At 36.9% G+C, this 19,440-nt stretch overlaps 1 protein-coding gene across 2 annotated transcripts; it reads right to left on the bottom strand.

Annotated features, from left to right (window-relative positions):
• Window positions 1–4,084: 4,084 nt before the first annotated feature.
• On the bottom strand, window positions 4,085–17,271 carry LOC118025666 (killer cell lectin-like receptor 2). Of its 2 annotated transcripts, XM_035028220.1 has the most exons (8): window positions 17,189–17,271; window positions 15,261–15,377; window positions 13,739–13,828; window positions 12,657–12,842; window positions 10,680–10,822; window positions 8,929–9,035; window positions 6,002–6,160; window positions 4,085–4,166 (listed from the first exon to the last, which is right to left on the bottom strand). In XM_035028220.1, the coding sequence occupies exons 2-8, from the start codon at window positions 15,373–15,375 to the stop codon at window positions 4,085–4,087; spliced, it is 882 nt and encodes a 293-aa protein (XP_034884111.1). In that variant the 5' UTR covers window positions 15,376–15,377; window positions 17,189–17,271. The 2 variants fall into 2 exon arrangements, with proteins under 2 accessions (XP_034884111.1, XP_034884112.1); XM_035028221.1 differs by lacking the exon at window positions 4,085–4,166 and having other exon boundaries at window positions 5,285–6,160.
• Window positions 17,272–19,440: the final 2,169 nt, after the last annotated feature.

Here is a 19,440-nt window from a genome sequence, read left to right as displayed (position 1 = left end):
TTGAGGTGATTTTTTCCATCATGTCATTTTGTCCAGAGGAGAATAGATGAATGAGAGAACAAAATGCTAGCAGGGTAACAACGACCCCAGAAGAATATACACTAAACAAATCAGAAGAGACCTCAAACTGGGGGAAAAGAAAGGGAAAGAAAGAAAAAAAGAGAAAGAAAAAGATAAAAACAAACAAAAAACAGAATATGATCAAATATGATCAGCCTGGTGCATAGATCAGTGCCACATACTAGATTTTGGGTGTATTTTGGTCTGTTAGAAGAAAGTGCCTCCCAAAATTTTAAAGAAAGAAAAACTTATATATGTATAAAAATAAGGGTAAATACAATGAAGGGATGGAATATGACTGTAAAAATGAAAATTATAAAAGAAATCGATAAGAAGTTGGTTGAAAAAAGAAAGAAGAGGATTTTAAAAAAGAAAAAGGAGAGAATGTGGTCAGGCAGGAGACTAGAACAAAGCCATACACTAGAGATTTAGGGTATATTTTGATCTGTTAGAAGAAACTGTATCCCAAAATTTTAAAGAGAGAACAACTTATATATATATATATATGCCAAAAATAAGGGTAACTACTATGAAGGGATAGAATATAACTCTAAAAATAAATAAAAAGATTTTAAAAAAAGGGATTGATAAGATGTTGGTTGAAAAAGGGAAAAAGAAAAATTCAAAAAAAAAAGTTAAAAAAAATTAACTTTGAAAGACCAAGGAATCATGGGAAAAAAGCTACGAATTCTATGTGCAGTATTCCCCTAGTGCTAGAGTTCTGCCATTCTCATTGATCGGTAAACTTGGTCTTGGCTGGCTGTTCTCGCTGATCTTCTGGGGGAGGGGCCTGTAGCCATGGTTCCCAAATGTCTTTGCTGGAGGCAGAATTGCCCCACCCTTGCCAGGTCCGGGCTAAGTAATCTGCTCAGGTTTGCTCTCTGGAGCTTTTGTTCCCTGCAAGCTTTCCGTACAGCTTTGGAGGCTGAGAGTGAAAATGGCGGCCTCCCAATCTCTGCCCCGGAGGAGCTGAGAACTCGGGGCCCCGCTCCTCAGTGTGCCCCCAGAGAAAAGCAGTCAATCACTCCCATCTCCCCGGTCTCTGGCCGCACTCCATGTTCACCCGGCCTGTGACCAAGCGTTTGTCTCTGGCACCCGACTGGGTGTGGAGTCTCCAAACCCAGCAGATCCCTGCGGTGCACTCCCGCAGGGCTCCTCCCAGGGGAGGAAGGGGAGTCTCCCCGGATCTGCTGCTTATTGGGTCCCTGCTGGAGGAGCAGTGGCCTGACTATGCCGTGGATCACGGTTTATGGCAACCCCGAGCTGAGAGCCCGTGCCTTGGCTCCATCTCTGCAGCCAGCTTCCCCGCTCCGATACCTGGGAGCTCTGCCGCACTCAGGCACCCCCAGTCTTTCTGTGACCCCGAGGGTCCTGAGACCACACTGTCCCAGCGAGGGTTCCACCCCCTGCTTAGCCACTGTAGTGATGTCCCTCAGCGGAGCTGACTTCTAAAAGTTCCGATTTTGTGCTCCACTGCTCTATCACTTGCCAGTAGCGGCTGACGGAGGTCCCCCCCCCCCGCCATCTATCTTCCCGAATATCACCTCGGATTCACTTCTCCGCACATCCTACCTTCCAGAAAATGGTCGTTTTTCTGTTCAGAGAGTTGTTGCTATTCTTTTCTTTGATCTCCTGTTGAGTTCGTAGGTGTTCAGAATGGTTTGATCCCTATCTAGCTGAATTCCTGGGACCAGACAAAATTTAGGTCTCCTAAATTTAGATAAAATTTTAAACTAAGCACATAAACCAGGTCTAGCACACTGCCCAATGACACGAGATGCTCAAACCTTTTATTAAAACTTTACAAGTTTTTAGGTTTCATATGAGTAAAGATCTATGTGTGACAACAGGATTAAAAGCTTTCACTTAAGGGGCACCTGGGTGGCTCATTCAGTAAATGGTCTGACTTTGGCTCGGGTCATAATTACAGGGTCCTGGGATGGAGCCCTGTGTCAAGCTCTGCTCTCAGCGGGGAGTCTGCTTCTCCCTCTCCCTCTGCCCCTCCCCCTGCTCATGCTCTCTCTCTTTCTCTCTCTCAAATAAGTAAATAAATAAAAACACTTTCACTGAAGAAGGCAGGAAAATAAAAGCAGTCATACTCAAAACAAGTAGAAGGGAGAAAATAATAAAGATAAAAGATGAAATAAGATAAAAAATGGACAAACATAAACAAATCAATGAGACAAAAATCTGGTTCATTGGCAAGATCAATAAAGTTGATAATTTCTAGCTAGACTCATCAAAACAGAAGAACACAAATACAACAATATCAAAAACATAAACAATATCAGAAAAAAACTGACAGGATCATTGATCCTACACACAGTAAACAGATAATAAGGGAATATTATTGTTATGGGTTGAACTGTATCCTCTGAAAAGATATGCTTAAGTTCTAACCCCTGCACCTATGAATATGACCCTGTTTGGAAATAAGGTCTCTGTAGATGCAGTCAAGTTGAGAAGAGGTCATTAGAGTGGGCTCTAATCCAATATGGCTGACATCCTTATATGAAGAGGAAACTGTACGTAAAGACAGGGACACACACGGAGCATGCCATGTGATAACAGAGGCAGAAAGTGAGCCATGCAACTGCAAGCCAAGTAATGCCATGAATCAATGGCCACCATGAAAAGCCAGGAAGAAGCAAAGATTCCACCCAAGTCTCAGAGGAAGCATACTGACACCTTGGTTTGGACCTCTGTCTTCCGGAACAGTGAGAGAATAAATCGTGATGGCTTTAAGCTGGTGAATTTGTGGTACTTTGTTACAGCAGCCCTAGGAAATTAATACAACTGTGAAAAACACTAAAACTATACATTTGACGATTTAGGTAAAATCAATAAATTCCTCGAAAGATCAAGATTATCAAAATTGACAAGAAACAGAATGTCTAAAGAGCCCCTATTAAAGAAATGGTATTCCTAATGAAATGTAATCTCTCAAAGAAAATTTCAGACACAGATTATTTCTCTAGTACATCTGAGCAAACACTTAAGGAATGAAAATTCAAATGCTACCCCACAAAATAGATGGATATTCAGAAACATCCCAAATGAATACATAAGGCCAGTATTTCTCCAATACCATAAACAGAAAAAGATATTTAAACAAATTAGGGGCACCTGGGTGGCTCAGTTGGTTAAGCATCCAACTCATGATTTCACCTCAGGACATGATCTCAGGGTCATGAGATGGAGCCCTGCCTTGGGCTGCTGACTCAGCAGGGAGTCCACTTCTGTCCATTATCCTCTCCCTTTACCTCTCCCCTGGCTCACACATGCTCTCTCTCTTAAATAAATAAATCTTTTTAAAACATAAATAAATAAATAAATAAATAAATAAATAAATAAATAAATAAAATAACACACAAATATCCATCATGAATATTAGCACACAATTTTTAAGAAAATATTACCCAAGCAAATCTACCAATATATAAAAAATGATAATAAATACAATATGACCACATGGGAATTACCCAAGAAGTGCAAGTTTTGTTTAACATTGAAAAACCATAATGCCATCTATCATATTATGAATATAAGAGAATATCTATATAAACATCTCAAGAGATACAAAAATTTATATAACAAAATTCAATTTCCATTCATGGTAAAAGTCTCAATCAACAGGAATAGAAGGGAATTTCCTCAACACAATAAAGAGGATCTCCAAAAACCTGCAGCAGACCTGACATATAAGAGTGAAAAACTAAATACCTTTCTTTTTGTAACATGGGGAACAAGACAAGCATGACTCCTATCACCACTCTCTTCAACACTGTACCAGAGGTCCTAAGCAGTACAATAAAGCAAGAGAAAAAAATGAAGGAAAGGAAAAAGTAAACCTTTCTATATATTTTTTAAAAGATTTTATTTATTTATTTGAGAACACTTACAACTTAAGAAAAGATTGAACAGGGGTGCCTGGGTGGCTCAGTTGGTTAAGCATCTGCCCTCAGCTCAGGTAGGATCCCGAGGTCCCGGGGTCCTGGGGTCCTGGGGTCCTGGGGTCCTGGGATCAAGCCCTGTGTCGGTCTCTCTGCTCAGCAGGGAGCCTGCTTCTGCCGCTCCCCCTGCTTGTGCTCTCTTGCGCTCTCTCTCTGTCAAATAAATAAAATCTTTTTTAAAAATAAAATAAAAATAAAAAAAGATTGAATGGACACTTCAATAGGCAAAAAACTAAACAGACACTTCTGAAAAGAAGATACACAAATGGCCAATAAATACACAAGAAGTTGCTCAATATTATTACTTTTCAGGAAAAGTAGTTCAGGAATGAATTACTGATACATGAAAGAACATGGATTTCAAAAACACGCTGAGCAAAAGAAGTCAGATACAAAAAAGTACATGATTATGAAATTCTAGAAGAGGCAAAACCAATTCATAGTGACAGAAAGTGTAACACTGGTTGTCTGGGACCAGGTGGGTAGTGAGGGGGAAGAAAGGAGCTTTTGCAGGCAATAGAATTATTCTATATCTTGACCTGATGGTGTTTAAGAAATGTATACATTTGCTAAAAACCCACTGACCTCATGACTTAAAATGGGTGCACTTTATTGCATGAAAGAATAACCAGATAAAGTTGATTTTTAAAATGTCAAGGTCAAGGGGCACCTAGGTGGCTCAGTCCATTAAGTGACCAACTCTTGGTTTTGGCTCAGAGTCCCAAGATGAAGCCCTGGATAGGGTTCTGAGCTCAGCATGGAGTCTGCTTGAGATTCTCTCTCTCCTCTCCCTCTGCCCCTCCCACCGCTCACACTTTTTCTCTCTAAATAAATAAATTAAATCTTATAAAGAACAATAAAACAAAATGTCAAGGTCAAGAAGACCAAGAAACCTGAGGAGTTCTCCGAGACTAAAAGAGACTAAAATGACATCACAACTAAATGTATCACATGATCCCACACGTGCAGGAAAAATACCTATGCTGATATTATCAGGACAGTTGACAAAATTTGAATATGGGTTATGGATGAAATCACAGTACTCTATCAATGCTAAATATCCTGATTTTTATAATTTTACTATATACAAGACAAAGTATACAAGTTATACAAGACAAAGTACTTGTTCTTTTTTTTTTTTTTAAAGATTTTATTTATTTATTTGAGAGAGAGAGAATGAGAGACAGAGAGCATGAGAGGGAGGAGGGTCAGAGGGAGAAGCAGACTCCCTGCCGAACAGGAAGCCCGATGCGGGACTCGATCCAGGGACTCCAGGATCATGACCAGAGCCGAAGGCAGTCGCTTAACCAACTGAGCCACCCAGGCGCCCCAAGACAAAGTACTTGTTCTTATAAAATAGTTAGACAAAGGGACATAAGGTCCCCAATTTATTATCAATTAGAACAGCAAGGGAGTAGGGGAGAGAGAGGAGAACTGTAAAGCACAGGTAGAACAAAATATGAACAAATGGTAACTACGTGCAAAGGTTACAGGAGAGTTTTTATACAATTTTTTCAACTATGAGGAAGTATGAAATTATAGCAAAGTAAAACCATTTTAATGAAAGGTGATTATCTAGATGGGAGGGGAGGCAAAATAACTATATTTTAGTTCTTAATTGTGCCACCTCTCAAACCCAGAGGCTACTGAAATGATTTATCCCATTTCTCCTACTAATAAGGAAAAGACCAAACTATCAGAGTTGTCTAATTGGTTCTATGGGTAGGTCAGGGAAAGAGAAAGGGAATTTCTCAGGACCATTAAAGAAAGGGGAAACCTCTCCAAAGACAAAAGCATGCACTCTTTCTCAAGAAGACAGATGGCATCTGATCTCTTAAATCATAGTCCAAAAGAACATTTCCTTCCTTTTCCCACTCATCTCTGTTTCCACAGTAAAGTAACTCCTAGTAGCAAAAACATTAGTTTGTTAAGTATTCACAAATTATCACAGGAACAAACAAACAAACAAATATCAGGTTCCATTGCACCTTTTCTTCTTGTATATATTGAAGCAGGCAGAGAAACCAGCATCAATTCTCTCCTCACAGATACAATTGTAGGTCTTAGAGCACTCAATAGTTGTTATTCTTGTTGGGGTTAAAAATGCACATTGTCCTCTTCCAGAAGAACTCATGAATGTATAGTTACTGTAGAATAGAAAACACACATGGTCAACTGTTTAGGGATGTCTGGGTGGCTCAGTCAGTTAAATATCTGCCTTCAGCTCAGGTTATGATCCCAGAGTCCAGGGATCGAGCCCCACATCGGGTTCCCTACTCAGTGGAGAGCCTGTTTCTATCTCTCTCTCTCTCATTCGCTCTTGCTCTATCTCATAAGTAAAATCTTAAAAAAAAATTAAAACCTTCTTGAATGAATTTATGAGCTGGCAAGAAGCAAATTCAGGCTCAGGCTGAGGTTAAGTAAAGGTGGGAACCCAGAAGGGTAAGTGAAGGACTGAAGTCATTTTCTCCCTTAATTGATACAGTAGATTAAATATGAATTCCACTCAAGTTTCCATATGGAAGAAAACCTACAAAGAGTTGAGACCCTGAAGATGTATCTTCAATGTAAACTACCCTTGAAAAGTCTTCAACCTTGGACTTAAGCAGAAGAAAAAATGAATAATCCCACCTAAGAATCCAAAATTACCAATTATCCCTCATGCAATTTGTATTTGAATATTATTTGAATATCCAAATCCCCTACAGAAAAAAAAAAAAAAAAAGGAAGATAAATGAAACTAAGTAGCTTGGGAGGCATGGGCAGAAAGCATGAGATGTGTTCAATAAGTACGGATGAGGAAGTTAGTAACCTTTGAGACATGTCAGGTATAGATACTGTAAGTACAGCATGTGCCTGCTGAACATAGGCAAGGAAGAAGGAACCAAGTAGCACTACATGTCTCACTCAAAATATACATTATGCACATAGACACTTACATCTATGAGGTCTTAAATTCACCTCCTACTGGTGACACTCTTACTGACCCTCTGCCTAACAAACTCAAATAAAATCCATAGCTGCTCATCAGGATCACTGGAAAGCTGCAGCTGTCCCCGGGCTTACATGCTCCCACATCTCCCCACTAGAGAAAATGCATATGCTGGCCACAGAGCCTTCTGTTTGTTGGGCCCCCTTACTCAAAACTCAAGTGATATCCTAGAAACCACGCCACTATCAGGAAAGGGGGATGCAGAAGAGTCAGGCCATCTGAAGATTATGTAACCCAGGATTCAGGTAACCTTTTACCCACTTGCACCTTATCCTGAATGTGATAACTGATCCTATCCCATCCCATTGTGATAAGCTATTTCTTTCCCCTTGCATTGGGCTATTTGTTCCAAATTGACTTAATTAACTAAATACAGTTTGAGCATCTTAATTTGACCCATGAGCCTTTCTGTTCTGTGCCTCTGAAGTGTTTGCCTGGAAGTGAACTCACAGGCTATAACTGCATCAAGGTAATTTCCTGCAAGCCATCTCTTTTAAGTTTGCATCCACCTTCATCTCAGTCCTCAAATAATTTCCACAGCAGCTCAAAAACGAAAAAAACACTACACAGAAAATGACACCATGAACTAAAGCCAGCAGAAACTATAGAGTAGACCCACAAAACTTCAAATATTAGAATTATCAGATACCAAATATAAAATAAGTATGTTTGACATCTTTCGAGAAATAAAAGACAGCTTGAAGAAGTGAGTAACTAGCAAGATTTAAAAACTTAAACCAGAATCCCTAGAAATAAAAGGTATAAAAGTTAAGATTTTTAAAAAATTATTGAACAGTTTAACAGAAAATTATAACTAAATGGAAACCCAAGAGTTTACAAAATACTGCACTTCAAAATAAAACTATGGGGATGTCTGGATGGCTCAGTTGGAAGAGCTTGTGACTCTCGATCTCAAGGACAGAGTTTGAGCCCCACATTGGGTATAGTGATAAACAAAGAAACAAACAACCCCCCCAAAAAAACCATAGTGAAGGCATATGTGTATGTGTGCGTGTGTGTATACTCACTTATATTTATATTTATAAATAATATAAACTAATAATATACAGATTGTATGATGGTGTTATGTCCTGATAAACCCAAGACAAATTGAAAATACCAAAAGTCAAAAATGCATGTAATACACCCACCCTACTAGCTTATCCTAGTGTACCTTAAATATGATCAGAACACTTTTGTTAGCCTATGGTTAGGCAAAATCATCTAACACAAAGCCCATTTTATAATAACGTGTTGAGCATCTCATGTGATTTATTGAATACTACACTGAAAGTGAGAACCAGAACGGTTGTATGGGTATAGGATGGTTGTTAAGTGTACTGGGTTGTTGATCCTTGTGATCAGTCAGGAGGATCACTGGGAGCTCCAGCTGCCTCCACCCAGCATCACAACAGAAGATCACACTGCACATCACCAGCCCCGGGAAAGATCAAATTAAAAATTCAAAGTACAGTTTCTACTGAATGCATATTGCTTTCACACCATTGTAAAGTAGAAAAATTGTAAGTAAAACCCTTGTTAGTCAGGGACCATCTATAAAGAAGTTTCAAATGAACTTTGGGGATCCTCCAAATACTTAACTTGTGATTGTGGGAGGGATCACTATAGCTGATTCAGGATGGTCCAATTCCTTCATATCACTTTATGATTTGCATTTGTTTTGGGTACCTCATAATGCATACTTCTGAGCATGTGTTTAGCGTCAAAATTTTGTTAATAATCTGTATGACATTTCTCTTTCTTTTTAATTATACTTCCTAAAACATGTTCTTCATCATTCTACTTATTCTTACCAATGACCTCTGTGTGAAAACCACGTGAAATAAGAGAAGATTCTTTTTAGATACAGTCCTCCCAACCCCAACACCAATGTTGGAGTTTGAATGCATTCCAGAGACTTACATCCCAAAAGGTGGACCAGTGTCAATCCATTTCCATTTTTGTTCTCTATCATCATATGATAATCCAATCCAGTAGTTATTCCTATAAATTTGGGATTGAATAAAGGCCTGTAAGGAAACAAAACATATCATGTGACTAGCCCCATCTGTTAGATTAATGAAAAGGAGGAAGGTGAAGGTCCCAGCTGTTTCTATGGACAATAAATACTCTGCTACACACCACACCATGCTTCATCTCTATTCCTGGAAAACCCTCCCTCCTCTCCATCCTCATGCTTTTATTTTCCAAAGTAAGTTTTACCTCAAAGATTATTTACTTAATGTTAAAAATTCCTGCCACTCTCATGGATTATTTAAACACGAAAAAAATTTAAATCTAAATATCTAACACTAGACTTGTTAAATAATGTATGTCACTATAAAACTACTCAAAACCATGCTCCAGAAAAATATTTAATGGTGTAGAAAGTGATCATTACTTATTATTAAATGAAAAAAGGAATCTTCACAACAAATTTATTAAAATAACAACTAAATGTGCTAAGTTGTGCATCAAAACCCTCAGCCTCATAAGAGAAAGGCTTGCTGTAGTTTAGTAGTTCGAAGGGGTGAAGGGAAAATGGGCAGTATTTGGAAATATTTACTATGTCAAAAAATGTAATATAGCAAAGTGACATTTTACGTAATGTCTGATTAAATGGCTGAATGTATTTCAAAATATAGGCTTAAATTTAAGTGAGTTTTACTGCAACAAACATTTTATGACTTGATATCATAAATTCTTTTATGTTGTGACTTAAAACATCTATTAGATTTGCATATAAATGTTATATTGTTTTCCTAAGGGATAAATAGAGGTTTTAGGCTGATCTTTGAAAATACTTTTCTGTAAAAAATATTTTGTGTGTGTGGATAATTTTTACTAGTAATAAATTAAAAGATAATTTTGATATTGTTGTCACTTTATTTTCTCTTTTTACAATTCCTTTTGAAAGATATACATCATTATACAATATATTAGAATATTGATCAAGAAAATGTTATCTACAGATGCCATGAAAATCACCATGAGGCTAACCTGTAAAACTGTTATCACTTTTATATTCCTCATTATTATCTCCTTTTTGCAGGTGGAAAAACTGAGATCCAGAGGTTGAGTAATTCAACCAAGGTCACACAAATAATAGGTAGCAGAAGCGGATTTGCCTGATCCCAGGCAATCTGGCTCCTGGATTCCTAATAGCACCTAGTGGATTAGGTTCCTCCAGGTTCTTAGTTGCCAGCTTGCAAGGATAAATAACCACTGCTTCCAGGCTGCAAATACCAAAGGGTTAAGGGCTCCATCGAAGGAGAGGCACGCTTCTCAGTGAGCTGTTCTGCACACACCTTAGAAAAGGAAATGAATGCAAAAACCCAAACTGAATCTTCAAGGGGGTTTCCATTTTGGAAACAATAATGGTCATCATGATAAATAATATATATTGAATGTTTAGAAAGTAGCAAGATCATATATGCCTATCAGTAGGCAGGGTTTTCCAGAACCCTTACCTTTCTTACCCACACAATTTTTGCTCACTCAACAGACACAATACAGAGAATAACTGAAGGTCCCTCTTTCTGGCCTCCCCCTGTCCTCAGTATCTCAACATCTCTCAATATCCTCAATATCCTCAACATCTCAATACCCTCAACATCACTCCAAGCATGAGAGACAGTTAGGAAAATAAAAGTGAATGTAACAGTCCATGATACCAGTTCATCTTCATCATTTATCTTCAAAAGAGATGACTTATAACTTTGGCAAGTCTGTTTACATCCGTTCCAGTTTTTACTTTCAGGAATAAAATAATAACACTTCATTCCATAACAGGACCAGCGGTTTTCACAGAGTTTGCCTACAACATATGAGGTGAATGAAACATTGTCTGGTATTCTGTTAAACAGAGCAATATACTTACCAGCCCTCCATAATTAAATAAAATCTTAATAGCTATCAATAATGATAATATTAGGTTCATCAAGATTCTGGAATGCCAAAAGATATCTCTTATATTCATTGCAGCATTATTCACAACAACCAAGACATGGAAACAACCCAAGTATCCATCCATAGATGAATGGATAAAGAAAATGTGGTATATACATACAATAGAATACTATTCATCCTTAAAAAGAAGGAAATCCTGTCATATGTAACAGCATGGATTACATACATACATACAATTACCTTGAGGATATTAAGCTAAGTGAAATAAGACATTCACAGAAGGACAAATACTATGCGATTCCAGTTATATGAGATACAAAAAATAGTCAACTCAGAAAAACAGAAAGTGGAAGGTGGTTGCCAGTGGCTGGGGGAGGTGAAAATGAGGAGCTTTTGTTCAATGGGTATAGCTTCAGTTATGCAAAATGAGTAAGTTCTAAAGATCTGCTGTACAATATAGTACCTATGGTTAACAATACTGAATTGTGCATTTAAAAACTTGTAAAAAGGGTAGATCTTGTGTTAAGTGTTCTTAACCGCCCCCCCAAAGAAAAAGTGACATGGGAAAGCTTTTGGAGGTAATGGATATGTCTACTACCCTAATTGTGGATGATTTTACAGATACATGCATATGTCCAAACTTGTCAAATTATATACATTAAATATGTGCATTTTTTGCATATTCATAATACCTAAAGCTATTTTTTAAATAATAAAAGTAATTTTTTAAAAAGATTCTGGAATGCCTTCTAAATAAAAGAAACATGATTCTTTAGAATTTCTTCTTTTCCTCATATATCTTATAATGTACCAAATTTTTAAAATACTATTGATTCTTTCTTTTTATTATTTTTATTAACATATAATGTATTATTTGTTTCAGGGCAACAGGTCTGTGATTCATCAGTCCTACACAATTCACAGCGCTCACCATAGCACATATTGATTCTTTAATAGCAGAGAGGATAAATTCCTGGTACCATATCTAAATGATATTAAATATGCAAAACTGTTTTATAAATTCCAAATCCTAAACAAATATTTTATCACTTATTGATTAACTAGGTTAATTCGTTCCATCCATTTGCATGACAACGGAGTTGATTGTATGGGATTTAATATCCTTATCTCTTGGATGTTTTAAAGGGTATTATCACACAGAGTTGTACAAACATCAACACTTCAGCAAACTCTGCAGAAGTACTGCAGAGCCTGCAGGGAGTGTCTGTAGACCAAATACCTGAGGTCAAAGCACAATGGAAACACATACAACAGAATCACCTTTACAAGAGCACCCAAATAAAAGGCCTTGTGCCCATTTAACCTAAGTATATTCTTACTAATAGCCTCCATATTTCATATCAGCCACAAAGTAGAGTGTCTAATTTGCCCACAGGTCCAAAAGGATCCACGTTTTCAGGGAAGCTGACACACTCTTTCACCTCCCTGAAGCAGTCAGGATGCAAGAACTGCCATTGAGTTTGGGTAGATACAGAGCTCTGTTAATCCCAACACAGCGCCTGGGGTCTCAGTCTCACATTTGACGTAGGCAAACCCAAACACTCATATTGCATCTTGAGTACAAATAAAAAGGTGTCTAGTAGACCTAGATCACTAGCATATACCATCAGCCTGCCTATCAGGCCTCAAAGCTTCTGGAAGGGGAAGAAATAAAGGCAAATCATGCAATCTTCCATTCAAGATGCCCTTCATACCTTCATTTTCTTCCTGACATCTCCTACCTGCAAACAGTAAATCCTGTTCCTTTTTCTGCTGAAGCAATTCATTTTTGAGAATGTTATATTCTAAAGTCATATTTGTCAAAAGTCGCTCCTTTAAGTAGCTGTCATTTTGCAAAATGTGGTGCTCTCGAGTCAGGTTTCCTATCATTTCCCCCAGCTGATGGTTTTCTTGAATATACTGAAAAACTAAAATTAATAGCATAGATATAATACAAGGGTACTCATATACTTGAATGTTAAAATTCAAGACAAAAGAAAAAGTCTCACTTTGACAACCAACCCCTTTCATTACTTTAAATGGTTAATGTGACATTTAGAAAGTAACACCTCAATAAACCGACCGTAGAAATGGAAACTTCAAACTTCACACTATTAGCAACTTATGTGTAGAATAAATAAAAGAAGATATCTGAATAAAATTATAATAGTAACATCTTACCATTCAGTTCAGTTTCTTTTTAACAATTAGCATATCATTTATAAATAGGTCCCAGAGTAAAAACCAGTAAATCAACACTTAGCAACACATTTTCTATATGTGAAAATCTGCACTAGGAAACATGAAGAAATACCATCATTGTTACTGAAGGTGATCGAATAGAAAAGGGAGGAAGATGTAAATAAGTACATTTATTTGAGTGGCACATTAGTGATTTTCTCTAAAGATGTCAAGAAATTCAAATAAAAGATAAGAGTTGAATTCAAGATCATCTAAGGTACACGTACAGAATCAATCTTTTTACTAAACTCTATCAGCACAGACTTGGAAAAAAAAATCAAGGAAAGTCATAATTTCTTGTGAACGGTTGTTTCTCAAAGAATGTGTATCTAATATTTACAATGATCTAAACTCAGAAGACATTATATGACTAAGTCCTGTATCTGAATGAATGCTATTATGTATTCTACAGAATGAGACAGTTCATTAACCTACAGAGTCATTGGAATAGGTGAATAAAATGAAAATGACACTGTGACATGTCTGGGACATTCCATCATGATAGCCAGGGAACAGTTAGTATCTGTGCAAACAGTGGTCACTGCTATTACTCAGACTTCAAAGTTGTATTTTAATTACTCACTCTTTGTCCCCAATAGGGCGACTGCCACCGATAGTAGTAAACACAAGATCCCAAGAATCACTGCAATGAGATGCCAGGTCACTGAAAACCCTTTTTATAAGGAAGAAAGATAATCATCAGGGACAAAGTCTTGCTCACTGCTAACCTTAACCTGGGATACCATTTGAAACAGAGATAACCTTCTCTAAAAATTTTACAAAAATATATCATATAAATTGATTTAAATTTATGACCTAATAATTACAGTTTTAAAGTCTCAGATTTCTGACTGATACACACCCACTGTAGAAATCCTACGCACAAGAACAGTCCTCTAGGATTTTAAAAGCACTTTCCCTACTAAAGCACAGATGGCCTAATATATAGATTTGTCCAATCACTATGTTGTACACCTGAAACTCATGTACATTGTGCATCAATTATAATTCAATTTAAAAATTTTTAAAAAAGGGCGCCTGGGTGGCTCAGTTGGTTAAGCGACTGCCTTCGGCTCAGGTCATGATCCTGGAGTCCCGGGATCGAGTCCCGCATCGGGCTCCCTGCTCGGCAGGGAGTCTGCTTCTCCCTCTGACCCTCCCCCCTCTCATGTGCTCTCTCTCTCTCATTCTCTCTGTCTCAAATAAATAAATAAAATCTTAAAAAATAAATAAATAAATAAATAATTAAAATTAAAAAAAAAATTCAACAAAGTTTTTTTTAAAAAGCACAGATGGCAATAGATATAATACACTTTTATAAGAGTCCACACTGATGTGTATACTCCTTCCTGTGATCACAACTAATCATGAAGAGGAAGGAAAAAGCAGTCAGTATTCTTGAGGAATTGGTAGCCAATAGTGGATATTATGAGGCTGGAAATGTGATTGGGGTCCATCCTTAAAAGAGTTTCTACAAATCAACTTTCCCTTCTTTTTCATCAATCCTATTTTTCCTTAGACAATATTTATCTTCCTACTTTTGAGGTCCTGGGTCTGAAAATTGTATCTCTGATTGTCACTAAATTAAAACAATAAAAGTTAATCTCACTTTAGAGTTTGTGACAATATTTGAAGGTAGAGAGTGAGGACGGAAAGAACAGAAAAAAGTGAACGCTCCTTTTGACTAATCTTCTGTTTCTTCATTACCAATTAAGGTTTGATAAATATTTAAGTCACCTAAAATATCTTTTTGTCTGAATAAAAACATTGTTTCTAAAAAATATTCCCATTTTTCAAGCATTCTCTAAGACCTTTGTTTCTCTAGGAAATTCAGTGTTTTCTTGAGACTCTAATCTGTCCTTTACTTTTAAAGGCCTCACAAATTCCTCTTGACCAAATTTGAATAAAAACACTTTATTAGCTTTGCAAATTTTAAAGAATTCATTAATTTCTCCATTTCACAAACATAAAAATATAAAACAAGGCTTTGCTCTGCTACTCTACACCATCATGGTTTCTTATTACTATTTGAAAACAAAAGGACAAACAGGAACTTTTTTCAAATGTCAGTTTGACAATCCATAAGAGATGCTTAAGATATATACCTTTGCCATCATTTTTCCCAGGCCTTTGAGTCCCACCTGGCCTTAATCTATTTGGTGACTCTGAAGAAGACTGAAGAAATCTCAGGGTGGAATAAATCACTTGCTGATCGCTCATATCTACAGTAAGAAGGGAAAGATGCTTTAAATTAAAGCCTCACAACAGGATGATTTCTGTCAAAAGAAAAATTCAAATCTCAGGCTGTAGAAACATACCAGCGACATACCTAGAGGCTTGTGTGTGTATCTGTATGAGTGAGTGTGTGTTTAACTCCTTCAAGCGCATAAAGCATGTGGACTGATCCTGATTTATATAAGAAATGGAAAACCTTTCAATATTTCTGTTAAACTCATTTATACTCCTAGTGATTACTGCCATGATTATTAGAAAATATCGAAAGAATTTTTTTTTAAATGTCCCAATAGATTGAATAGGCTGGGTCCTAGGCAACCAGCCAATTTAGCTCTAAATGTTGAACATACATATACGTATTTTATTCATTTATATGTCAGAGAGAAAGAGAGAGAGTACAAGCTAGGGGAGCTTCAGGCAGAGGGAGAAGCAAGCTCCCTGCTGAGCAGGGAGCCCAACACGGGACTCAATCCCAGGGCCCCAGGATCATGACCTGAGCCTAAGGCAGATGCTTAACCAACTGAGCCACCCAAGTGTCCCTGAACATACATATATAAATGTTGGACAAATCTGGCACCAGTATAAATTACTGAGACACTTTAAAAACTATCAGTTCAAAAAAATGAAAATTCTGTTTGAAATTCCGAAAAAATATATATATCTTGGCCTAAAAAGCCTTAATATACATGTTCAGATATACACATAAATATTTAAAAGTTCTTGCATTCTTTCAAATATAACAAGACTCTACGAGTATGTTTCCCAAAGTATAACCCATAAACCATCTGCAAAAGAATTATTAATGGTTAACATCGCAGATTGGTCAACAATCCAGACTCCAGTGGCCCATGTAAGATATGCTGAATAAAAATCTCAGTGGAGCCCATATACCTGTATTTTTAATCCCAAATGATTCCATGTATATTTGAATTTTAGAAATAACTTTCTAGTGTGTGATGTTGCCAGAGAAGCCTCTCTGAAAATAAAATTTGTCAACAGGCAGTCATTAGTTTATATCCATAAAGGATTCAGTCTATTAATGGATATCAATATAAAAAGAAATTATTAGGGGTGCCTAGGTGGCTCAGTTGGTTAAGCGACTGCCTTCGGCTCAGGTCATGATCCCAGGGCCCTGGGATCGAGCCCCGCATCAGGCTCCCTGCTCGGTGGGAAGCCTGCTTCTCCCTTTCCCACTACCCCTGCTTGTGTTCCCTCTTTCACTGTCTCTCTCTCTGTCAAATAAATAAATAAAATCTCTTAAAAATATATAATAAAGAAAAAGAAAAAGAAATTATTAAATAATAAATCTTTAAAAGCTACCCTGATTCTGATATTAATCAGTGTGAAAAGATGATATCCAAGAAACAGAAAATCTGGAAAACAAATTACACATGAAACTCTATTCTCCTTAAATTTTTTTATTAATTTACAAAATTTTCTAAACTTATTCACATTTTCCCTAATTTCCTAAGGAAGAGGAGTCTTTTCTATTACACAGTCCTTTAAGGTGGATAACATCTACATCATTCAACACAAAGCAAAAGTCGCAGTGTATCGAGAAAAAGAAAATACCTTTCCATGAATTTTGCACTACAGTTTTCACATCCTTTAGAGTTAATGCAGTTCTAATGTAATCATTAGAAAATGCTTTTCTATCAATCCCCATATTTACACCAAGCCATTTATAATAAAATGCCACCTTCCAAGAATCTTTTTTTCCCAGAATCTCTTCGTTATTAAGTGGCACTAGTAGGACACTCAGATAACAAAGATCTGGGGGAACAGAAGCAGACGTTACCTGTGTCTATGCCATGCAGGGATGCAGGCAGAGAAAGCTGATCCAGAAAAGAGGTGGAAGAAGTTGGCCTTTTTGATCCTGGATCCCTTGTGTGCGTGAGGGTCTGTAAGACAGAAGGCAGAAATGATTGTCTCTGAATGGTACTCCCACTCAGAAATTTACTGCCCCTCCTCTTGGCCAAAGTGCTGAAAGGAAATTATATGAAAAGGCTGATGCTGAGGTACATCTTCCTCCATTTCAACTAACCAACCACTTCATACTCTTTGCAAAATAACGTTCAAAATCACTATTTGAGGACTGAAAATATAAACGAACACAGCTTTGGAAAAAATAAGAACTAATATCTTCAACAAAAACTAGCCTATTTAAAAGAAACTACTAGCAAAAACAAATTATTAAAGTGCATAAGTATACATATGCCTAAGAAATATTATAACTAAATTCTTTAACTCTTAAAGAGTCTGTCTCTTAGAAACTTTCTCTTACATGCCGCTATCTGAAAAAAAAGATTTTTTTTCCACTTATGTGTACAATCAATAAATGTATTTTAAAAATTATTTTAAAACATCCATAATCCCACTACAAAAATTTTGGTGTATATTCTTCCTGTTTCTTATCCACACACTATGATTACTATGAAAGTTGGCATTATTCATACATAATTTTTTTGATTTATTATTTTCTAATAAATGTTTCCTTACTTAAAAAATATTTATCTAAAATGTGATTTTAAAATCCATATATAGTCATTACCCACACAGATTATGCCACAATTTATTTAGGCAATCCCCTACTGTTGGACATTTGAGTTGTTTTCCAATTTATTGCTAGTACAAAAAATTTATGACCTTACATTTGAATGTTGTCTTAGGAAAAATGTTTAAACGTGAAATTAGGGGGGGTTAATACATTAAAGCACTTTGATACATATTGCCCAATGCCTTCCAGTGAAGCTGCTTCCATTTATATACCACCAACGTGTGTGAAAATGCTCACATTTTATTTTTTCAAAAGATACTGTTGAATTATTCCTCTACTTGAGTTTTGTACATGAATCTTACTTCATGAAGAACTACAAACTTCCAGCTAAAAGAAATTCATTTCTATAACTGTTTCTATGAGCCAGACCTTACCCAAACCTCACTGAAGTTCATTTTCATTTAATACAGGCCTTGTCAATCTTCTGACATACAGCTCTATGAAATCAACTAAAGTTGCTCTTCAAAGGAGATGATTATGGTTAATATGGAGTGTGGAGGAAGAGGAGAGAGGTGGAATGAGAAACAGAAATTGGTCATGAAGAGATAGCTCACCCTTACTTCACCAGGCTCTGATCAAGTTCCTTACTTATTCTTCTCTTTCCTTACCAACTTCCAGCCACAACTAAACCATTGTACTTTAGAAGGATTTCCCATTCTTCAGGTTGTTCATGCCTCCCACCTCTCCTCCAAACTACTTTACAAACACAGCTACTGAATGTTCTGACCACTAGGACCAATCTAGGTTATGTTGCTATTCTTTGGCCCTCACCGGGCCCACTTCTGTCCCCAAAGCACTCCTTAATCTCTGATCACCACTTGTCATCACGTGCAAGCACTCAGCTGAAATACCCCCCAGACACTAATTTAATTCAATAATATAAGTTTCATGGGGAGAGTCTGGACACTTCAAGAATACTGGTTACTGGGCATTTTCATCTCTTTACTCTAATCCTGTATTGGCTTTGTTAATCTCAAAACAGAGAAAGATTCTAGCCCTCTATTCTAAAGCCATACATACATACATACATACATACATAAATCAACCAACCAACCAACCTCTGCTGAAAGAACATAGGGAGTAAGGGTGGGAGAAGTATTAAAGTTGATCAAAGAGGTGGCAGAGAGAGACACTGTCATTTATTGAAAGACCCACTATATGTATAACCATATCAAACCCTCCCAAGGCTGATAGCCATTTAATATTGCCCCCATTTTACACATGAGGAAACTAATGTTAAGAAGTTAATTGACTTGCCAAAAGATACATTATTGCTAATTCTTGACCCATGTTTAAAATCAGGCTCATTATATATTGAACATTGTTATTTGAGGTCAAGGTTCAAATCCTCCCTAGATATAAAAATGTCAACAAGTCACTCCCAATCTTCAAGACCTTTTCCTCATGTGTTCAATAAGAGTAACACTCCCTTCATAGGCTTGGAAGAATTCAGTGAGAGTAGCACTAGAGAGGATTTCTCAGACTTCAAAATA

The sequence above is a fragment of the Mirounga leonina genome, unplaced genomic scaffold (assembly GCF_011800145.1).
Source record: "Mirounga leonina isolate KUSES-001 unplaced genomic scaffold, KU_Mleo_1.0 Mir_201, whole genome shotgun sequence".
NCBI classification, from domain to species: Eukaryota; Metazoa; Chordata; class Mammalia; order Carnivora; family Phocidae; genus Mirounga; species Mirounga leonina.
Note: the sequence above shows the minus strand (reverse complement) of the source record. Positions and strands in the feature narration are given on the sequence as shown.

What these genes read in the sequence shown, in the direction of transcription:
- LOC118025666 (XM_035028220.1), bottom strand. Translation starts at nt 15,375, where the DNA reads ATGAGCGATCAGCAAGTGATTTATTCCACCCTGAGATTTCTTCAGTCT. An exon ending in TGGGAAAAATGATGGCAAAG is followed by an intron (nt 13,829 to 15,260) that starts GTATATATCTTA and finishes CCTTATAAAAAG; the next exon opens with GGTTTTCAGTGACCTGGCAT. An exon ending in TAAATGATGAAGATGAACTG is followed by an intron (nt 9,036 to 10,679) that starts GTATCATGGACT and finishes GTTTCCTTACAG; the next exon opens with GCCTTTATTCAATCCCAAAT.